This window comes from Antedon bifida, chromosome 11 (assembly GCF_963402885.1).
Source record: "Antedon bifida chromosome 11, ecAntBifi1.1, whole genome shotgun sequence".
In the NCBI taxonomy this organism is placed as follows: Eukaryota; Metazoa; Echinodermata; class Crinoidea; order Comatulida; family Antedonidae; genus Antedon; species Antedon bifida.
In genome coordinates, this window is record NC_136236.1 from 13,967,460 (window position 1) to 13,984,817 (window position 17,358).

At 32.1% G+C, this 17,358-nt stretch overlaps 2 protein-coding genes across 4 annotated transcripts; one reads left to right on the top strand and one right to left on the bottom strand.

Annotated features, from left to right (window-relative positions):
* Window positions 1-254: 254 nt before the first annotated feature.
* On the bottom strand, window positions 255-12,120 carry LOC144855965 (uncharacterized protein C12orf56-like). 2 transcript variants are annotated; one of them, XM_078713934.1, is made up of 11 exons: window positions 11,711-12,120; window positions 9,304-10,203; window positions 8,367-8,437; window positions 5,564-5,581; window positions 4,786-4,927; window positions 4,304-4,398; window positions 3,570-3,659; window positions 2,918-3,059; window positions 2,747-2,821; window positions 2,525-2,602; window positions 255-2,380 (listed from the first exon to the last, which is right to left on the bottom strand). In XM_078713934.1, the coding sequence occupies exons 1-11, from the start codon at window positions 11,969-11,971 to the stop codon at window positions 2,060-2,062; spliced, it is 2,193 nt and encodes a 730-aa protein (XP_078570060.1). In that variant the 5' UTR covers window positions 11,972-12,120; the 3' UTR covers window positions 255-2,059. The 2 variants fall into 2 exon arrangements, with proteins under 2 accessions (XP_078570060.1, XP_078570061.1); XM_078713935.1 differs by lacking the exon at window positions 5,564-5,581.
* Window positions 12,121-14,907: 2,787 nt separating this feature from the next.
* LOC144855770 (protein obstructor-E-like) lies at window positions 14,908-17,003 on the top strand. Of its 2 annotated transcripts, XM_078713697.1 has the most exons (3): window positions 14,908-14,937; window positions 15,152-15,334; window positions 16,439-17,003. In XM_078713697.1, exons 2-3 carry the CDS (start codon window positions 15,271-15,273, stop codon window positions 16,825-16,827), a joined length of 453 nt encoding a protein of 150 aa, XP_078569823.1. In that variant the 5' UTR covers window positions 14,908-14,937; window positions 15,152-15,270; the 3' UTR covers window positions 16,828-17,003. The 2 variants fall into 2 exon arrangements, with proteins under 2 accessions (XP_078569823.1, XP_078569822.1); XM_078713696.1 differs by having other exon boundaries at window positions 14,914-15,334.
* Window positions 17,004-17,358: the final 355 nt, after the last annotated feature.

Sequence of the window (17,358 nt, forward strand, 5' to 3'; positions counted from 1 at the left end):
TTTTTGGCTATCTTATTTTATGTATCGTTTTTTTGTTTATTTTCATTATTGGATTGTAATTGTTTGTAACCCTGCTGTCGAGTAGCTTTGTGTTAGATGTTTGTTCCGACGTAATTGGTACTTTATACTAATAATAAGTACATTGAAAATCTTGCGACACGAATGGTATAGTACCGAATGAAAAAGTACTATGAAGAAAGTGCGCCTAATCTGTGTGAAACTTGGATGGGTAAAAAACGACAAAATATAATCACTGTATTGAAATTGAATTTTATTATTACTGGCAAAAATTCAGTTGTCTATGGGCCTAAACATACAAGGCATTAAATGCAGTTTAACAAGACATAACACCATACTTAGTATTGGCTTTAAAAGTATAAACTATGTACACCGAATGATATCAACAATAGGTCTACAGAACAGTATACCATTTGATTAAATAATTTATACTTTAAATCGAACACACTGCGAGTTATAGATAAAATGTCACCGAAATAATGAATTACTTAGCACATCTCCAAGTAAAATGTTCTTTTTCATTATTTAGGATTTAAAAGGAAATACATAGATTTTATAAATTCTACACAACTCTATCGTATACGTTAAGACTTTAAAATGTCTTAAACTCTGTCTACACTATCAAATTGTATGGGGAAAAAAAATGATGTGCCCATATATGGACATGATGATGTCATATCAAATATTGGGCACATCACACTTTTTTTGTCAAACTACTTTGATAGTGTAGACAGAGCTTTAGTCGTATCAGGGAGTGTGTGAATACTATTTAGGTAAACCTAGAATAATAAATATGTCAATAAAATAGACATGCATCTTATTACTGAGGCGACATAACATCTATACCATCTGGTTGATTTGATATAATCATAACAGTTGTGAACTTTTGTCCTAAATTAAAACAAAATATAAATGAATCTGGATCTCTATATTATAGAATGTCATTTTCTGCAAATACTTTTGGACGGAATTTACTAGATCAATGCAAGAAATTGTAGAATAAAATACAATAAGATAAATATACGATTAAATGTAATATACGCACACCAAAACCTACTAAAACAATACTAAAAACTGACAATTATTTATGTATTAAAAAAGCGACTACCAAATTATGCGTTGTTTGTCGCAGTATTATACATTTTAAAACCAATAATTTGACTACTCAACTACTCATAAACAAATTAACTTCAAATGAGGGTAAAGTTGCATTGTTTTCGTCTTATAAATTTGCACATTAAACTATTGATAAACACAACATTATATAATTAATTTAGTTATTTTAATTATGGACGGATTTTTTCTATAAATTGTTACAAAATGTGATGTGCAAAATTCAGGACTTAACCTGTAAATCATAGGTAATTTGCATTGTTACAGAACTTGTTGTTGTGTTCTTGACTGAGAACGCCAACATGAGTGCAATTCTTATACCATCTTTTATTAATAGAATGTAAACAGTTTGGTCCAAAAGATTTCTTGTTGGCCCTAATATTCGTATTTACACATTTGAAAAACAAACAAAAAATCACAAAGTATATTTAATCTTTGCTGCACTCAACACATATGAAAGAAATTGATGAGTAAAACATTACAAACAAAAAGAATTAAAGATAATTATAATATATAATATTTTGCACATTTTCAATGAATGAAAGCAAGATTTAATTAGGCAAATTAGGCAATGCATAAATAAAATTTATATTTTAATAATATTATTTGAATAAAATTCTTTCTAATTCTAAATAACATACTTATTTGATTAAACTTTCACCAAGTCTTATTTTTAAGTAAATCTAGTTGCATAACATTGTATACAAAACATTTAAAGACGTAAATAAAGATAAACGACTTAAATTTGTCATTGAAAGTACAGTACAGAGGAGTACAGAGAATGGGGTGCAAAGTGAATCTCACCATTAAATGATGGATCTTTTCCCATCATTTATCACCTTTCTATGGCCTGTATGATGACCAAACGATATAGCTAGACTTCAGTTCTAGTTTAGTCTTATTGTTGCATTTACAGAAATGTGATGTGTTACACTTTATGGCCTTTCAACACTGTGTTCTTTTGCAGTACGCAGGACAGAACTTCATCTATAATCTGTAGCGTCATCCTTCTGATGGGATAGTTAGCCGGGAACTTCACCAGTATGTGGGGTGACTGCACGTAGTACCGGAACTCTTCCATATAATTGTTCCTGATATGGGATATTATACTGGAACTGTACTCTATCAAGGTCTGCAAGACAAAGAACTGCTGGAACAGGAGCACAGCGTCGTCAGGAGATATGACTGAATCTTTGGATGGTAGCAGTAACTTCATAGCCTGTGCCAACAATCTTTCCACAAATTTTTCCTTTAAAAAAAACAAGATGAGACTCAACATGAAGGAATTTAACGAATGGAACAGCAAATCACTGCTTACTTGCAGTATATGTACCCATACAAGGTGGAAAATAAATAAAGGATTTTGCAAAAGTTGAGTGAAAAAAAAACTTACAGTTGTTGAAAATGTATCTAGAACCTTTACAAGCCAACAAATGTTGAAGAATTTCCCTTCATCATTTCCCCAGTTAGCCTGAAACAAGATTAAAAAAAATATAAACTGTTAAATTAAAGACTATGGTGATTGGGATGGAACGGAGTGGTTGTGTGTGTCGTTTTCAGATAAAAATTCTTGATAAAATTATGATGATTTTAGAAAGCCAAACCCATAACTCACCTGATGTGCTATCAGTATTAATTCAAAAGTGACAGCAGTGGATATGTTAGTGATCTCCTGCACAAGCTTAGAAATCTACAATAAAAGGGAAATTATTATCATAATATGTCTTTCAATTTGATAATAAAGGTTTCTTGAATTGTTTAGTTATAGTAAACAACAAAAAACTACCTCAGCATCCGAGTAAGTCTCCCAGTGGTGAGCATCAGTCTCTAGAAGCGTATTGGACATCTTGAAACTTGGAGGGCGCCATCTTTGTGGAACCTCAGGCAAGCATGTCAACATCACCAGTAGATCAAGGACCATCTTGCCACTGTAGCAAAATGAAATAATTATTTCATAAATATACATTTGAATCTACGAATAAGAGATAACTAGATCACTTGGTTACAGTGCTCTACCATTGGTAGAGTTAGATATGTATAAAAATAATATATTTTAATAGCTCTGAAAAGAAACTATAACAGTCACACTCCAAAGCATTCAAATGGTGGTTCTGGATGTGGAACTCAGGCAGTGGGAACTGAACCCCCATTAAGGAGTGCACCATGGGGTACAGTTCCAGAGTGGGTATTTTGTGTGCTCATCGGACATAGCCAGAAGGCGTGGATTTCAGGGAGTGACCATGGGGTACAGAGTATTCAGTGTTCTCATGAGACATAGTCACAAGGCATGTCTTTCAGGGAGTGCACAGTTCAAGGCTGGGTATTCAGTGTGTGCTCACGGGACATAGCAACAGGGCATGGCTTTCAGGGAGTGCCCATGGTGTACAGTTTGATATAGGGGATATACAAAGGTTATATTTATGTAACTCAGTATTTACTTATTTGCTTGTAGTGTTTTGAGTCGATCAGGTAGCATCTCAGTTTCCCGTAACATTTGTGCCAGAGTGTTGAAAATAATCACAACCATCCTTAAAAAAAAACAAGTTTATTTAAATCTTCTAAAAATTGTCTACAAAATCAGATAAATTACAAACATATATAATTCAACTCCATTTAATATTATCATAAAGTATGGAAAAGCAAACGCTACTGTATGAATCATCACTCTATTGTATAATATTCAGATAACAGATGTATATTCTATTCATATTGAATGGAGGTATCTGTGTTTAGATTTATCACATAACAGTAAAAATATTTGTTTTACTACATTCAATGTATTTTATTGGTATTAATGATGGAGTAAGATCAGTTATTCTGATTTGTCTCTGCGTTTTGTTTGCTCCTGGTGAATAATGTACTTTGTTCAACTTGCAGAATAAATATTATTATATCATAAAAAGTACTTCTGCTTATTTTCATAGAAGGCAAGAATGTACTCAGCATTTTATTGATCAACATTAAGAATATTACTCTAATGGATTTTATGGATTAATATATTGAATTTCAAATATTCTATAGGAGCCGAATATAATTATGTATCTATGCCATAGATAAATGATGTACAAACGTAATTCATACGCACCATACAATACAGCACATTATATCGTAGATTTATACATCGTAAATATTTTGTGAAGAATATATGATACAAAATAAAATGAAGTCTTACTCTAGTTCATCAGCTCTAGAATGAACATCACCAGAAGTTGACTTTGGAAGGTAACACTGTAATTTATTGACAAAAAACTCAAAGAGATCAACACTCTACAAAGATAAAAATTATTTAAATTATGAGTTATGAATAATAAAATTGGAAGAATAAATTACAGTTTATTACGGTACATGTATTATGAAGGCAATAAACAGGACAATATTCAAATTTAATTTTGTTGAACTTCGCTACAAATATCAGCATATAACTCTTATTTCAAAGTCAAAAGGTATATTGTCAATTCAAAAAGTTCCAAATACAGAATTTAATTTTGGGAATGTTGAGGATAAAGACAGCATATAACTCTTATTCCAAAGTCAAAATGTTAATATTGTCAGTTCAAAAGGTTTCAACTTTGGAAAACCACCCCATGGTTGTAATTTTGGGCCAGTATAGGGCACAAGGTTATGGGAAAGTTGACTGGGTTGCCATAACATTACCTTCCAGAAGAGCTTTTTAACAATAAAGTACTTGGCTGCAGCCGTTCCAAGTTCTGCAACCAATTCAAACAACTTCTCAATGTCGTTAGTTGCATTTAGTATCTCTTCCTTCATCTGTTGAAACTGGCGCTGCAACTGAGCTCTGTAAGTAAGTGGAGCCTGTGTTCAAGTCATGACTCTGTCACATTATTTATCTTATAACCTAGCACGGCCTTATAACATGTTTAGATATAATAACATAGATTTAAAAAGTCTTAAACAGGCCTGGATAATCTTACAATTAGCACATTTTATTTGAAAACTTGTATAAAAGTGAAGAAAATTATGTAAAAATGATTAAAATTAGATGAAATACTAGTACAGTATTTTTAGAAAACACTTGAAATACTGTATGTAATAAATGACATTTTATGATGACTTAGTATTTTGAATGACATGAAGCACTTCAAGTTTCTGGAGTTTGAAACTAATGACACATATTGTTAATGTTTCACCTTAATTAAAATGTGAGAGTTAATGAAGACAAAGAGGTTAAAATAATAATCTAGAGTCTAAACTCCAATTTAATCACAGCTCAACCATGGCTCAAATATGGCTGCATCAGTTTATGAAGTTCTTTGTAATATTTTAGGTGATTATTATTAAATAATATGTTTGAAACAGATATATTGTAAGGCAGCCATTTTAAGGTGTTCCTGTCCTGTTATCACTTCGTTGTTGACTAGTTCACACTCTAGTATATTATTTAACCTCTTTGATTAATGAAGAAATGCCATACCTATCAAATCTTACTGGACTGGAATCACGATGAAAAAGATGTTATGATGTTACCAAGGTGATTTATATTAACCAATGAAGAAGCATGAAATTAAATTAAAATTTGAAATATTAATTACATTGAATGATGACATGTTATTGTAATTTAAGAACATAATTAAAAGTAAATGATAAAAGAAATCTATTTTTATGAGTTAGTTTTGAAAATTGACAAAAAAAAATCATATACTATTAACTAACATAAAAAATTAATTACACTGTATTGCTAACTTTATCTACTTCTTTATAAGGAAATAACGTGATCTGCTACAGAGCTAACTTAAACATGAACTTAGTCCTCATTAACGATTTTCCAAAATATTATTTACATTTAGCCTGCTTCCCCGATAAACTTTGTTTAAAGTGTGATAATGGTATAAAGCTAACACCATTCATGATTGAATGAGAAGCAATATAGATATTTCATTCTGTGTTTAGGAAAGACATGAGGAGGCTACAGTGTACTTAATTTAAGAGGGGAGAAATAAAAGATTAAATATACCAGGCAATACATACAATGAATTCAGATAAAAAGATAGGATAGGTCTACATGTTACTCGTTTTTGGAGGTGGAGGATTAGATGATATGTAGAGTATTATAAAATGTCTAATTTATTTTTTTTTAATTTATAAGAATGCATTTTTTTTTCAATAGCTGGAGAGTTGTTCTGCATCTACAGTTTGTTCACGGGCGACAGTAAAAAGACAAATGAAAGATTAAGTGGAAAATTGTACTGTAATTACTGAACAAAACCTGTCCATATTATACTACTGTTTTCCCTACAGAGTTGATTCAAATCCATTATTTGCTTTGTTAGCACGGTTTTCCCCAAAGACCTACCAAATTCACTCTTCAACAATGTTGTAAAGAAATAAGCTTTTGTCTCTCTCATGCCATGTTGTTCAATCACCATGGCTTCGGTAAATCTTAAAACGTTGGTCAAAAACACATAATGTAATCAAATACTTTAAGCAAACAATCTCAATTTTCATACAGAAAAAAAGGCTGTTATGAAAAACATTCTAATAAAATATTTTTCATTCATTTTTAAAAGTATTTAATTTAAAAGTACTAACAAAGGATAAGTAAATGATCCAATCTTTGCATTAACATTTAAAAAAAATATATATTTTTCTATTCATAGATCCCACTGTACGAATATTAAAATTTGCCTACTGTACAGAAAGCTTTTATGAACAGAATGTAATTATGTCAGATAACAGAATATTCAAAATTTAATATTTTATATAATAACAAATTTAAAATGTCAAAACTTGCTAGAGGGCATTGGTCTTCTTATTCATTATTATACCGTACTTAACTTATTGTCAAATATTGATTAATTATATTCACACAATAACTATAATATCAAAAAAGTGTATTAAACCATTTGGCCATGTCTATTGAATGAATTAAACCCTATTTATTATTTATATTACCATAATAACCTTTAATAATATATAATAATACTGTATATTCTTCTTTTATTTAATCATTATGTAGCTAGCATGACAATACCTGAAAAGATGTCAAATGCCTGGATTGTTATCTGAGGACTATGAATTTATCAAATTATTGTTGAACCTTTTTATACACTTTATTATGTTTTATATTTGCGTCAACTTTACAGTACTTGCCTAATTTTACTTTACTAACATTACTCAAGAAGATGTAGCGACTGAAATGTTGAAACTTCCTAAACCATACTTTGCATCATTCCCTTTTGGAAATCCGACTACTACATTAGTACCCATTAATAACAAAAATATCCTTTAGTATCAAGTTCTCTTTTGAAAAATGATTAATACTGTATTAAATGGCAGGAAACGGATAACATTATAAACCAAATTACTTGCGTAACGTTACTCCAGAAGATGTAGCGACTGAAATGTTGAAACTTTCTAAACCATACTTTGCATGCATTCCCTTTTGGAAATCTGACTACTACATTAGTACCCATTAATAACAAAAATATCCTTTATAAGTTATTACTTAGTATCAAGTACTCTTTTGAAAAATGATTAATATTGTAATAAATGGCAGGTGATGAATGGATAACATTACAAACTAAATTGAGTCATAAATATATTATAAATTAGGATAGCTTAAAGATGTATTGTCCCTTTGTCAAATTCCAAAAAAATAAAAAATAAAAGATTTTGAAAAAAAGTGGGTCATTTTGAAGTATCATAATAGTTATTAACTTTCACCAAAAATTAGTCGAAAAAAAAATCGTTTAACTGAAATACAGACGTTTTTTGGTTCCAAAAATAACTTTGACTTCCAGTCAAAGTTTTCGATCAAAACATATCTCATAATGCAACGCGCTTATTTGGCTACTCTGTGTGCATAATCATAAAACTTCCTCGCGATCTGTGTGAAAACACCTTCTCAACCGTGACGAGTTGTAAACAATCCTAATTAGCATCATGCATAATGTATAATCATGGTTTGAAATCTTTGTTTACTTTCGCTCGCGATGATTTTCCAGAAGAAATGTAATCAAGTTAATTTAGCTGTTAATTACGTAAAATTGTTGTTTTTGGCTCGAATTTTCGATTTAAAGTGAATAACTTTAACATTACTTTGATATGGCCAATTTAAATTTAGAATATTCTGACCTTCATTTTTTTGTGTTTCAAGGGACAATACATCTTTAAAATTGTGACAATTATGGAAATTGTAAGAGTAGGGTGGTGGATGCAGAAGCTATCGCAATGTACATTCATTGTGTTTATACGGACTACTCTACGATATACTGTACCTGGTAGAACCTGATGGTTTTTTCAGGGAATTTCCAGCGGACTCCGCATTTTCCAACATTCTTGTTGATCGCTAAAGAAATCAAATTTGGACATTTTAATAATTATTAAATTTGAATGAGCAATACATGACCAAAATTAAATCAGTCAAGACTGTGGTTACAGGGTAGTCTTTTTGTACACTCGTGATGAGAGTAGATTAACCTGAACCAAATGAATGATATTGCAACATATTACTAGCTATGGGCTGGGGAAATATACACTTGATGTAAGTAAGCATTAAATGTGATTGCTATCGTGCATTCAATCTTTACAGCCTTACTGTAATATGATGATGTATTACTATATTAGGCTTGAATGTTGTCTAAACAGTGGATGTTATTACGAGTAAGCTTAATTATCATTTTCAATCATTCCAGCTGTATAGTAAACTGAAATCTTGTTGTATTGTATTGTACTATAATAATTTAAATATTTTTTAAATTTTAATATTGTGTAGACTTTTGTAAAGAATTCTATTTTATATGATTGTCTATCTTTATTTTATATGATTGTATATTTTATTATATATCTTAATGTATATTTATTTTTTTTAAATTTTGCATGTTTATGTCATATTGTATTTTTGTGAGAGTCCCTAATGATCAGCTTCGGCTGGATGGACCACCCTCGTAAATTATTGTTGAAATAAATAATAAAATCAATTACAGTATAATAGAGAATACCTTGATTTTGTATTGGTTCATAGCAGCACAATTAAATGCATTACTGTTTAATATATTAAACAATTTAATTAATGCTTAAGGACTGTATATTGAGAATTTGATACTTTTAGCTTGTAAATAAAAAGTATTATCATGTTATGTATGATGAATGACTGACTTATAGTTTAAATATTAAGGTGTTGAACGCAAAAAAAAAGAGAAAAAAAAAACTTACAATAATGTAATTGTTCCATGTACTTTGAAACTGCATGAGAAATGTAGAAGATGGTGACAAAATGTAGAGATGTGTCTCAACTTCTTCTTTCACAAACGTTATATCTTCCAACTCTTCTGTTGTCACAGATGAATCGTTAGTACTTATCTCAATATCTAAGCTTCTCTGTTTTGGTACCACTTTTTTCTGTCGGCTTTTAGTATTACCATCAGAATTTTTCTTAGTTAGAGTTTCTTTAGATTGCGATGCATCCAAATTGAATTTGAAAGGCATTGATTTTTTCTTGTTGTTAGGACTGTCTGGCGAAGGAAGGTTACGCATTTGTAATTTCTTATTAGAATTTTTGTCTCTATTAACTAAAGTTGAGGCAATGTCTGTTGAGAATGTGCTGGAAACATCTAGACGTGGGGCTGAGTCTTTATTATGTAAAGGTCTTTGAGGTAAAGGACGACATGTTCCAACACTTTCGACCGATGATTTAGTTTGCTTTGATGACTTCAAAGTTGATTCATCTTTTCCAGACTTTTGGTCGCCTGAGAGTGTCTTAAACGAGGAGGTTGGTAATGACACTGATAATTGATCTTCCCCTTCGGATGAAACCTCATCCTCTAGTTTTAACATGTAGAGGGCGGATTCATCAAAACTTCTGTTAAGACGTAAGCCGCTACCATTCTTCTCTTTTTCTTCAACATCTGATTCATCTCCTTGGTATTTTTTCCCAGAAGGATCAGAAACGCAAAGTTCTGGTGTGTTTCTACCGTTTTGCTTTTCTTGGTTTGAATCTTTCTTTACATTTTTCCTTCGTGTTTTAGGAACAGACTTTTCCAGCAAATGTTTTATCAAAATGTGCTGGGCATTTTCACGCTCCTCACCGCTCAAGAAGTCAGGAAAATCATTTACCTAAATATTTTTAAAAAGTGAAAGATTGTTTACTAATTGAATAAAAGTGCAAATTATAGTTTACCCCACAGTGCTTTAGCCCAAATATTTTAAATAAATGAGTATCTTGCACTTTTTTTTAGATTGTAAATTTTATTCACACTACTTTTGCTATACTGTTGAGTCCGTTATTGGGATCTTTATGAGACAAGCTTTAACTTCTAGTGAGAACTCCAGTTATAATTATATTTTGCAATTTCTAGTATATTATTAATATTAACTGAATAAATGTGGTATCAATTAGCAGACACACCCACTTTGAGCCGTTTAGCAATAATTCACACAGTAGTAGCACGCTACTATAATTGTATGATTTGAATGGCAGAAATGGTTACAGTACTATACTCTTTTGCTATCACCATAGAGACCAACAACAAACTGCTATTTTTTTACACTAGTTACTTTAATTTATTAACTTGTAACAATGTGTGTTGTAATCTACTGTATTACAAATTGACAACATCTGTATTAGTTTGCACTGAAACGTATCAAATTTTGATCCCATTGACAAAGCCCTAGAAAGGTTGTTTTATACGCATCTATGGAGCTAATCAAAAGACTATACTTGACCTTGTAATTATATTTAGTGACAGTTACATAAAGGCGTTTATTCAGTCTACTGGCACTACCATGGTGATTATTATAAAACAAAAATACTATAAATTTCTAGGTACGGTAGCATACTACTAGGAGAAAATCAATTAATTAAAGGCCAAAGTCCTACATCATAAAAATATAAGCTTTAGACCTACAATAATCAATAGAAACACCAATCATCAATCAATGGTTCACATTGGAGGTTAAACTTGTTGACCCTGAGAAGCAATATATTGAAAAGCTAACCAACATTAATCAAAATTATAATATAATATACTGTAGTTTTGAATTTGCTGTGGGAAGGTGCAAAATGTCACTGTTTTTCCCAACAAGTTTTTAATTTAATTTTTATTAATTTATTAATACTGTACCAATAAGGGAAACATTATTATCAATTTCAAAGAAAGTAATGTATCGATTGTTAGTTTGAGTGGTTACTTTATTTAGTAATTTTTCAAAATTAAATTTTTCAACTTGCAATCAACTTTAGATTAGATAGCAAAAACGTCTACTAACTAACTATATAACATATCCACACTATAAACCACATTTTATTATAGGCCTAATTATTGTTGTTCACACATTTGTCGTATTCGATTGGGAACTTTCGTTGTCAACGTAAAGATTTGTTGAGTACTTTTTGTATTCGAATTGTAAATTTGTGCTCAACAGAAAGTCATTCGAATAGAAAACGTTGACAACGAAAGCTTTTTCGTTAAGAACAATCTCAACGCTCAAAATACTCCGTTAAAGAAGTACTCAACGGAAAAACTGTACTCAACGGTGAAAGTCTAAATCGAATACGACAATTAACTAGACTAGACTAGGCCTACAGTACAAACAAACAAAAACAAACAATTGCCTTTCTTACCAATGTTATGGCAATTACATCTTGAAGGTGTAAGCTTTCTTCTTCTTTAATAACCTTTGGTGGATTTTCTGTAATATACAGCCGTTCATCCCCAAGAACTGCATATTTAAATTTAAAAGCCTTTTTTTCTTTTGCGGAGTTTACAATACAGGCTTCGTAGGCCTGTACGCGGTCAAAGACATCCTGGGCTAAGTTCACCTTCAGGAAATTCTCAAGCTTCAGGTTGCGTTTCGACACAGAGGCTAGCCCATTTCGCGCCATGCAATCATCTCTCTATGACAGGTCTAGGCAGCATGTTTCAACGTTGTGCTTAATATTCATTTTGACATAAGCTGTGCTTTGTTGTCATACGTTGTAGCCCTAAAATGAATTGAAATGTACTATACTAAAGAGGCCTCTAGACCTGCAGCGCGACGACGATACAGAGCCCAAAACAACACAATTGGGAGACGCATCAACAACCTCATTACTACTATAGAGGGCGCTATATGAGTATTTATTAATCTGTTCACATATTCATATTTTGCGATATTAATAAATATACAAATACATATTGTTTATGAATACAATGGTACAAATAATCTCATGACGTGAAAATAGAACAGTTTATCTTTCACCTAACTAAATTATTTGATCAATTACATGAATATAAAACATGCATTATTGTTTTATAGAACACCTACTTTTTATAACGAGGGGCTAGACCAAGGCCTAACCATCAAGAAGGCAACATTTTTTAACGCGGAGTAGAACAATTATAGACGGCGCATACTATAAGTTGATATATTTAACGTGCCTAGTTAACACAGCCTAGCCTCGTGTCGCGGTGATGATTTGTAAGAATGAACCTTAACCCCAAATCCTCCATATCACACCAATCACAGACATTTTTATGACATGCGCATGCGCTAGGCGACTGGTGGAAGCGCGTATAAGAATATACCCTTCATGTGAATGCTCTTTTACTCGTGTACATTGTGGCATAACGGGTAGTGCTTCTAGTAACTGTCTGTCTGTCGGTCCGGTATCACTATGCGTTTTATCGCTTTTCTGTACTTTTTGAACTGTTTCGATGTACAGACAAGTTTTAACTATGTCGGTCGGTCTGTCGGTCGGTCTGTCGGTCGGTCGGTTGGTCGGTCCGGTATCACTTTGCGTTTTCTGTACTTTTTGAACTGTTTTGATGTACAAAAAAGTTTTAAAGTACATTACTTTTTGAAATTTCATTTTTTTCTGAGAGCACGCGACTTATGGCTGTTGGCCTTGTTTTATATTGTTTTTATTTTGTGTCGCGGTGGTGATTTGTAACAAGAATGAACCTTCCCACCAATCACAGCTCCATCGTCCATCTCCCATGGGTCCTATATCATGGGTGATAAAACAATAGGGGCCTATGTTGTGAGGATTCACCGTCGGTCAATACTAACAGGATAGGCCTTACGTGCTAGCAGGAGAACCACCAATAACGAATCATTAATAATAAAGCACTGATTGTCAAAAGGCCAAAAGGAAATAAAGCATCGGACTGTAGGAAAGTCGATCCTATCATTCATTTCAATTCTAAATTAGAAAAATTAGAGACAAATATTTGTACAGTTTACATACAATTACAATTGTTCTGGTTAAATACCAGTATATTTAAAATAAAAATGTTTACAGGTGATAGATAATTTTTTTATAATGATTTGTTTCATCATTGTTCGGTTTATATCTGAGCTGACAACCTGCAGCATCCACGTGAAATCCCTGACAATCATACCTCCTTCGGCACTGCTGGGCACATCGTATAGGAGACACAGTTGAAATAGGCTACGATCGGAAATTTAATTATGCTTTAATTTTAATTTATGTTAATGTTTTAAACGTGCGTTTAGTTATATGTGTCCTAATGTTAATATTTGTATAATAATTTACCAACCGAGCTCCAAGAATGAGTTTGTTAATCATTTTATATTATATTACCAGGAACGTATTTATTAATTGTCATTATTGATCATTGAGATAGGTTCTATCCTGCTCTTCTTATTATTATCCGATTGCTTGCACGAACACGATTACAACAATAACAACAATACATAATTCAATATAGGCAAAATGTATTTTCAATAGGTATAAATCAATGTAACATAAAAGTACACTAGTATAACTATTATTATTAACTATAATTATTATTTCTTAAGAAATAAACTAAATCAAAAAGCAAATAATGCAGTGGATATCAGTGGCTAGATCTCAATGGAGATACAAATAAATAAGTCAAAATCTAAATCAAAACGAGAAAGTAAAATAATAAACAAATTGTTTTTTGGTAGCACTAATCTTCAGTGTTAGTAATTAAATTAATAAGCGGGCTTTCTTTCGAGATGGACTTCTTTTCGAGGTTTTACGGTAGGCCTATTTATGTTTTACTTCAATTTTTATTTATTTTTTTATTCATATTTATACTGGGTAACCTCTTTAGTCAAAGACTGGTCTCCCAGAGGGCCCAGTTGGTGATCAGTGGCTGTGATGTACTAATACACCGGGGTAACCCCCTACTCGTCTCGAAAGATGTACTAGGTTCTTTAAAGTGCACACGAGCTAGATGTGTACACTGGACCTACGGTTTATAGTCCTTATCCGAGAAGACTAGTTCTACCACCAGAACCATAGAGTGAGTGAGCCTCGAACCCCTGCCGATGTTATGGCTACGTAATTACGGTTCCACTGTCTTAACCGCTCGGCCACTCACTCACTCACATGTTAAGGTAAATCAGTAAAACAAAATTAATTTACTCGGAATTATTAATCTAACTTTGAATTTCAATCATGAGATAAATATATTAATTATAATTCAATTGTTATAATAAGATAAATAATAAACGTATTGAACGGTGACACGTGGTAATGTACTAAGAAATGAAAATAGTATTAGTAATGCATTCATATTTCAAGGTACACGGATGGGACCTACCTCAAAACACAGATTAGAGAAGATATTAAATATTAGTTAAAACAAAAACTCCTTGAAAAGATTGAATTAATATTTCAATAGATTACCGTATCCTGGATTTATGGGATAAGTTTCAATCTCTATGGTGTCATCAACGGGGTATTGGTTGGTTTCCAAAACATTATCGGTGAGTGGCATATATCCAGCATTGTAAACAGGAAACGTTGCCTGGGATAATGCCAAGGAGTGTGCAAGGTAGACATACACTGGTGATGAAAGCTCACACAAGGACCAGGTACATTTCGTATGTTGTTTTATGAAGTAGGCCTACAACTATTGGCATGGATACAAATGAAGGTTATCCATCGCTGAAAAATATATTATGAGAGTTACATAAGATTCATTTTAACCTTGTGCCTTCTTATACTGTTAAGTATAATATCCGAAATTTCATCAAACCAGGATCTGTAAAGATTCATCAATAATCCGTAACTTTCTCGATTTTCAAGGTTCAAACTCAAAGAAAAGTATAAAAGAGTTGAAATGAAATTTAATAATCAAACTTCTCTAACCTGTATCGTCGAAGACAACTGTACATTCTTATCACTGTTAACTTATCCAAACCAAGATGTATATGGGTATTGCAACCACACTACTGGTTATTGTTATCAACATTGGCCTATTGCCGGCTGGTAAGTACTGAGTTTTTATTAAGTAATTACTTCTTTTATTAAAGATGTATTGTCCCTTTGACTAATTCTAAAACAATTTGTAAACAATTATTTCGAAACAAAGTGGGTAATTTTGAAGTATCATAATAGTTATTAACTTTCACCAAAAATTAGTCCAAAAAAAAATAATTTAACTGAAATACAGACGTTTTTTTTTGTTCAAAATATAACTTTGACTTCCAGTCAAAGTTTTCGATCAAAACATATCTCATAATGCAACGCGCTTGATTGGCTACTCTGTATGCATAATCATAAAACTTCCTCGCGATCTGTGTGAAATCACCTTCTCACCCGTGACGAGTTGTAAACAATCCTAATTAGCATCATGCATAATGCATACTCGTGGTTTGAAATCTTTGTTTACTTTCGCTCACGACGATTTTCCAGACGAAATGTAATCAAATTAATTTACATGTTAATTACGTAAACTTGTTGTTTTTGGCTCGAATTTTCGACTTAAAGTGAATAACTTTAATATTAATTTGATATGGCCAATTTAAATTTAGAATATTTTGACCTTCATTTTTTGTGTTTCAAAAATTAGCTATTAAAGACATGATTTATGTGAAGACTGTTGAAGTAATTCATCGACAAGATGGTCATAACGAATTCACTTTTCTTCAAATTAATAACACGTTAAGTTCCAGATCTTCGAGGAGGCACATCCTCATCATAATTAATACAATCAGATCCTTTTTATCAAACATGTTGCATATATAATCGATTTTAAAATCAATGTTTAACTTCATTCAATTCCGAATGTTAAAGTAACTTAGTATAAATCATGTATGATACCACCAAGCTTTCGGGTTAAAATCAAAATTGTGAGGCATTTGATGAATGTGCAAACTAAAATACCGTGACATGTTTCAAGAAACTACTCTCATCATCAGAGCTGAAATCAACGCCTATTCATCAAATAACTCACAATTTTGATTTTAACTTAGTATAAATTATTAATAAAAATGTATAGTGTTTTTATTTTCGAGGCCTACAGTCACCCATGTGTGAAATTTCTGGATCTGCGACCGTAAAATCTAAATCATTCACTGTTGTATAATTCAGCATCTCAGGCAAACAGTGACCCGTTTTGCTCTGGTAAAGATGATGGTATCTATGCCGATCCTTTCCCTGGAATGTGCGAGTGGTACTATAACTGTGTTTCTGGAGTCCCCGCACATCATCGGTGCCAGTCCTACTACGCCTTCGATGCCAATTACAACCCCCCTTGTAGCCAGGCAGAATTCCTGGAGTGCAAAGGAGCCCAAGTGGCAGCTCAGGTATCAACAGGATTCTCATGCAGCGGAAAAGCAAATGGTTTCTATGAAAATCCAGACGACTGTGAGAAGTTCTATCAATGCTACGGTGGTGTATCAACTCTCCATTTGTGTATTTCTGGCCTTTACTTCAATCCAGTGACGTCATCGTGCGATACAGACAATTCGAACTGTTAAGTTCTAAAAAGAAAGATCATTTTCTTCACTCTGATGGCATGACATTTTGTATACTCCAACACCGTTACTTTTCATATTAGAACTCTACTAAGGACTCATGCTAAAATGTTAAATTTTATATTATGTATTTCGTCATGATCATAATAATTAATTTTGATTAATGATTAATTTTTACGAAACTCAGAAATTTTTCAAAATTTTATTAAATACAACAATTCATATATAATGTTGGTGTCTATTTCTGTTGTGGACTCTGTTTCAAATGTCGTATTCGATTGGGAGCCTATTTTGAACGTTAAGATTGTTCTTAAGAAACTTAAAAAGCTTGCGTTAATCTTCATTTTTCATGTTTTTGGGGGACAATACATCTTTAATTATTACGTCATTTTTATGATGTGCGCATGCGCTAGGCGACTGGTGGTACGTCGACTGGCAAATTTCGACTACTACCCATGTGGACATGATCGTCGTGTTCACGTTCACTCAATCTAATAATACAGTACAGGATACGTGCGAGCAGAAACCACCACA

Coding starts and splice junctions, on each gene's coding strand:
- LOC144855965 (XM_078713934.1), bottom strand. CDS start 11,971: ATGGCGCGAAATGGGCTAGCCTCTGTGTCGAAACGCAACCTGAAGCTT. Junction 3,060..3,569: donor AAAACACTACAAGCAAATAA/GTAAATACTGAG, acceptor ATTTTGCTACAG/TGGCAAGATGGTCCTTGATC. Junction 2,822..2,917: donor AGACTTACTCGGATGCTGAG/GTAGTTTTTTGT, acceptor CTTTTATTGTAG/ATTTCTAAGCTTGTGCAGGA.
- LOC144855770 (XM_078713697.1), top strand. CDS start 15,271: ATGTATATGGGTATTGCAACCACACTACTGGTTATTGTTATCAACATT. Junction 15,335..16,438: donor CATTGGCCTATTGCCGGCTG/GTAAGTACTGAG, acceptor TGTATAATTCAG/CATCTCAGGCAAACAGTGAC.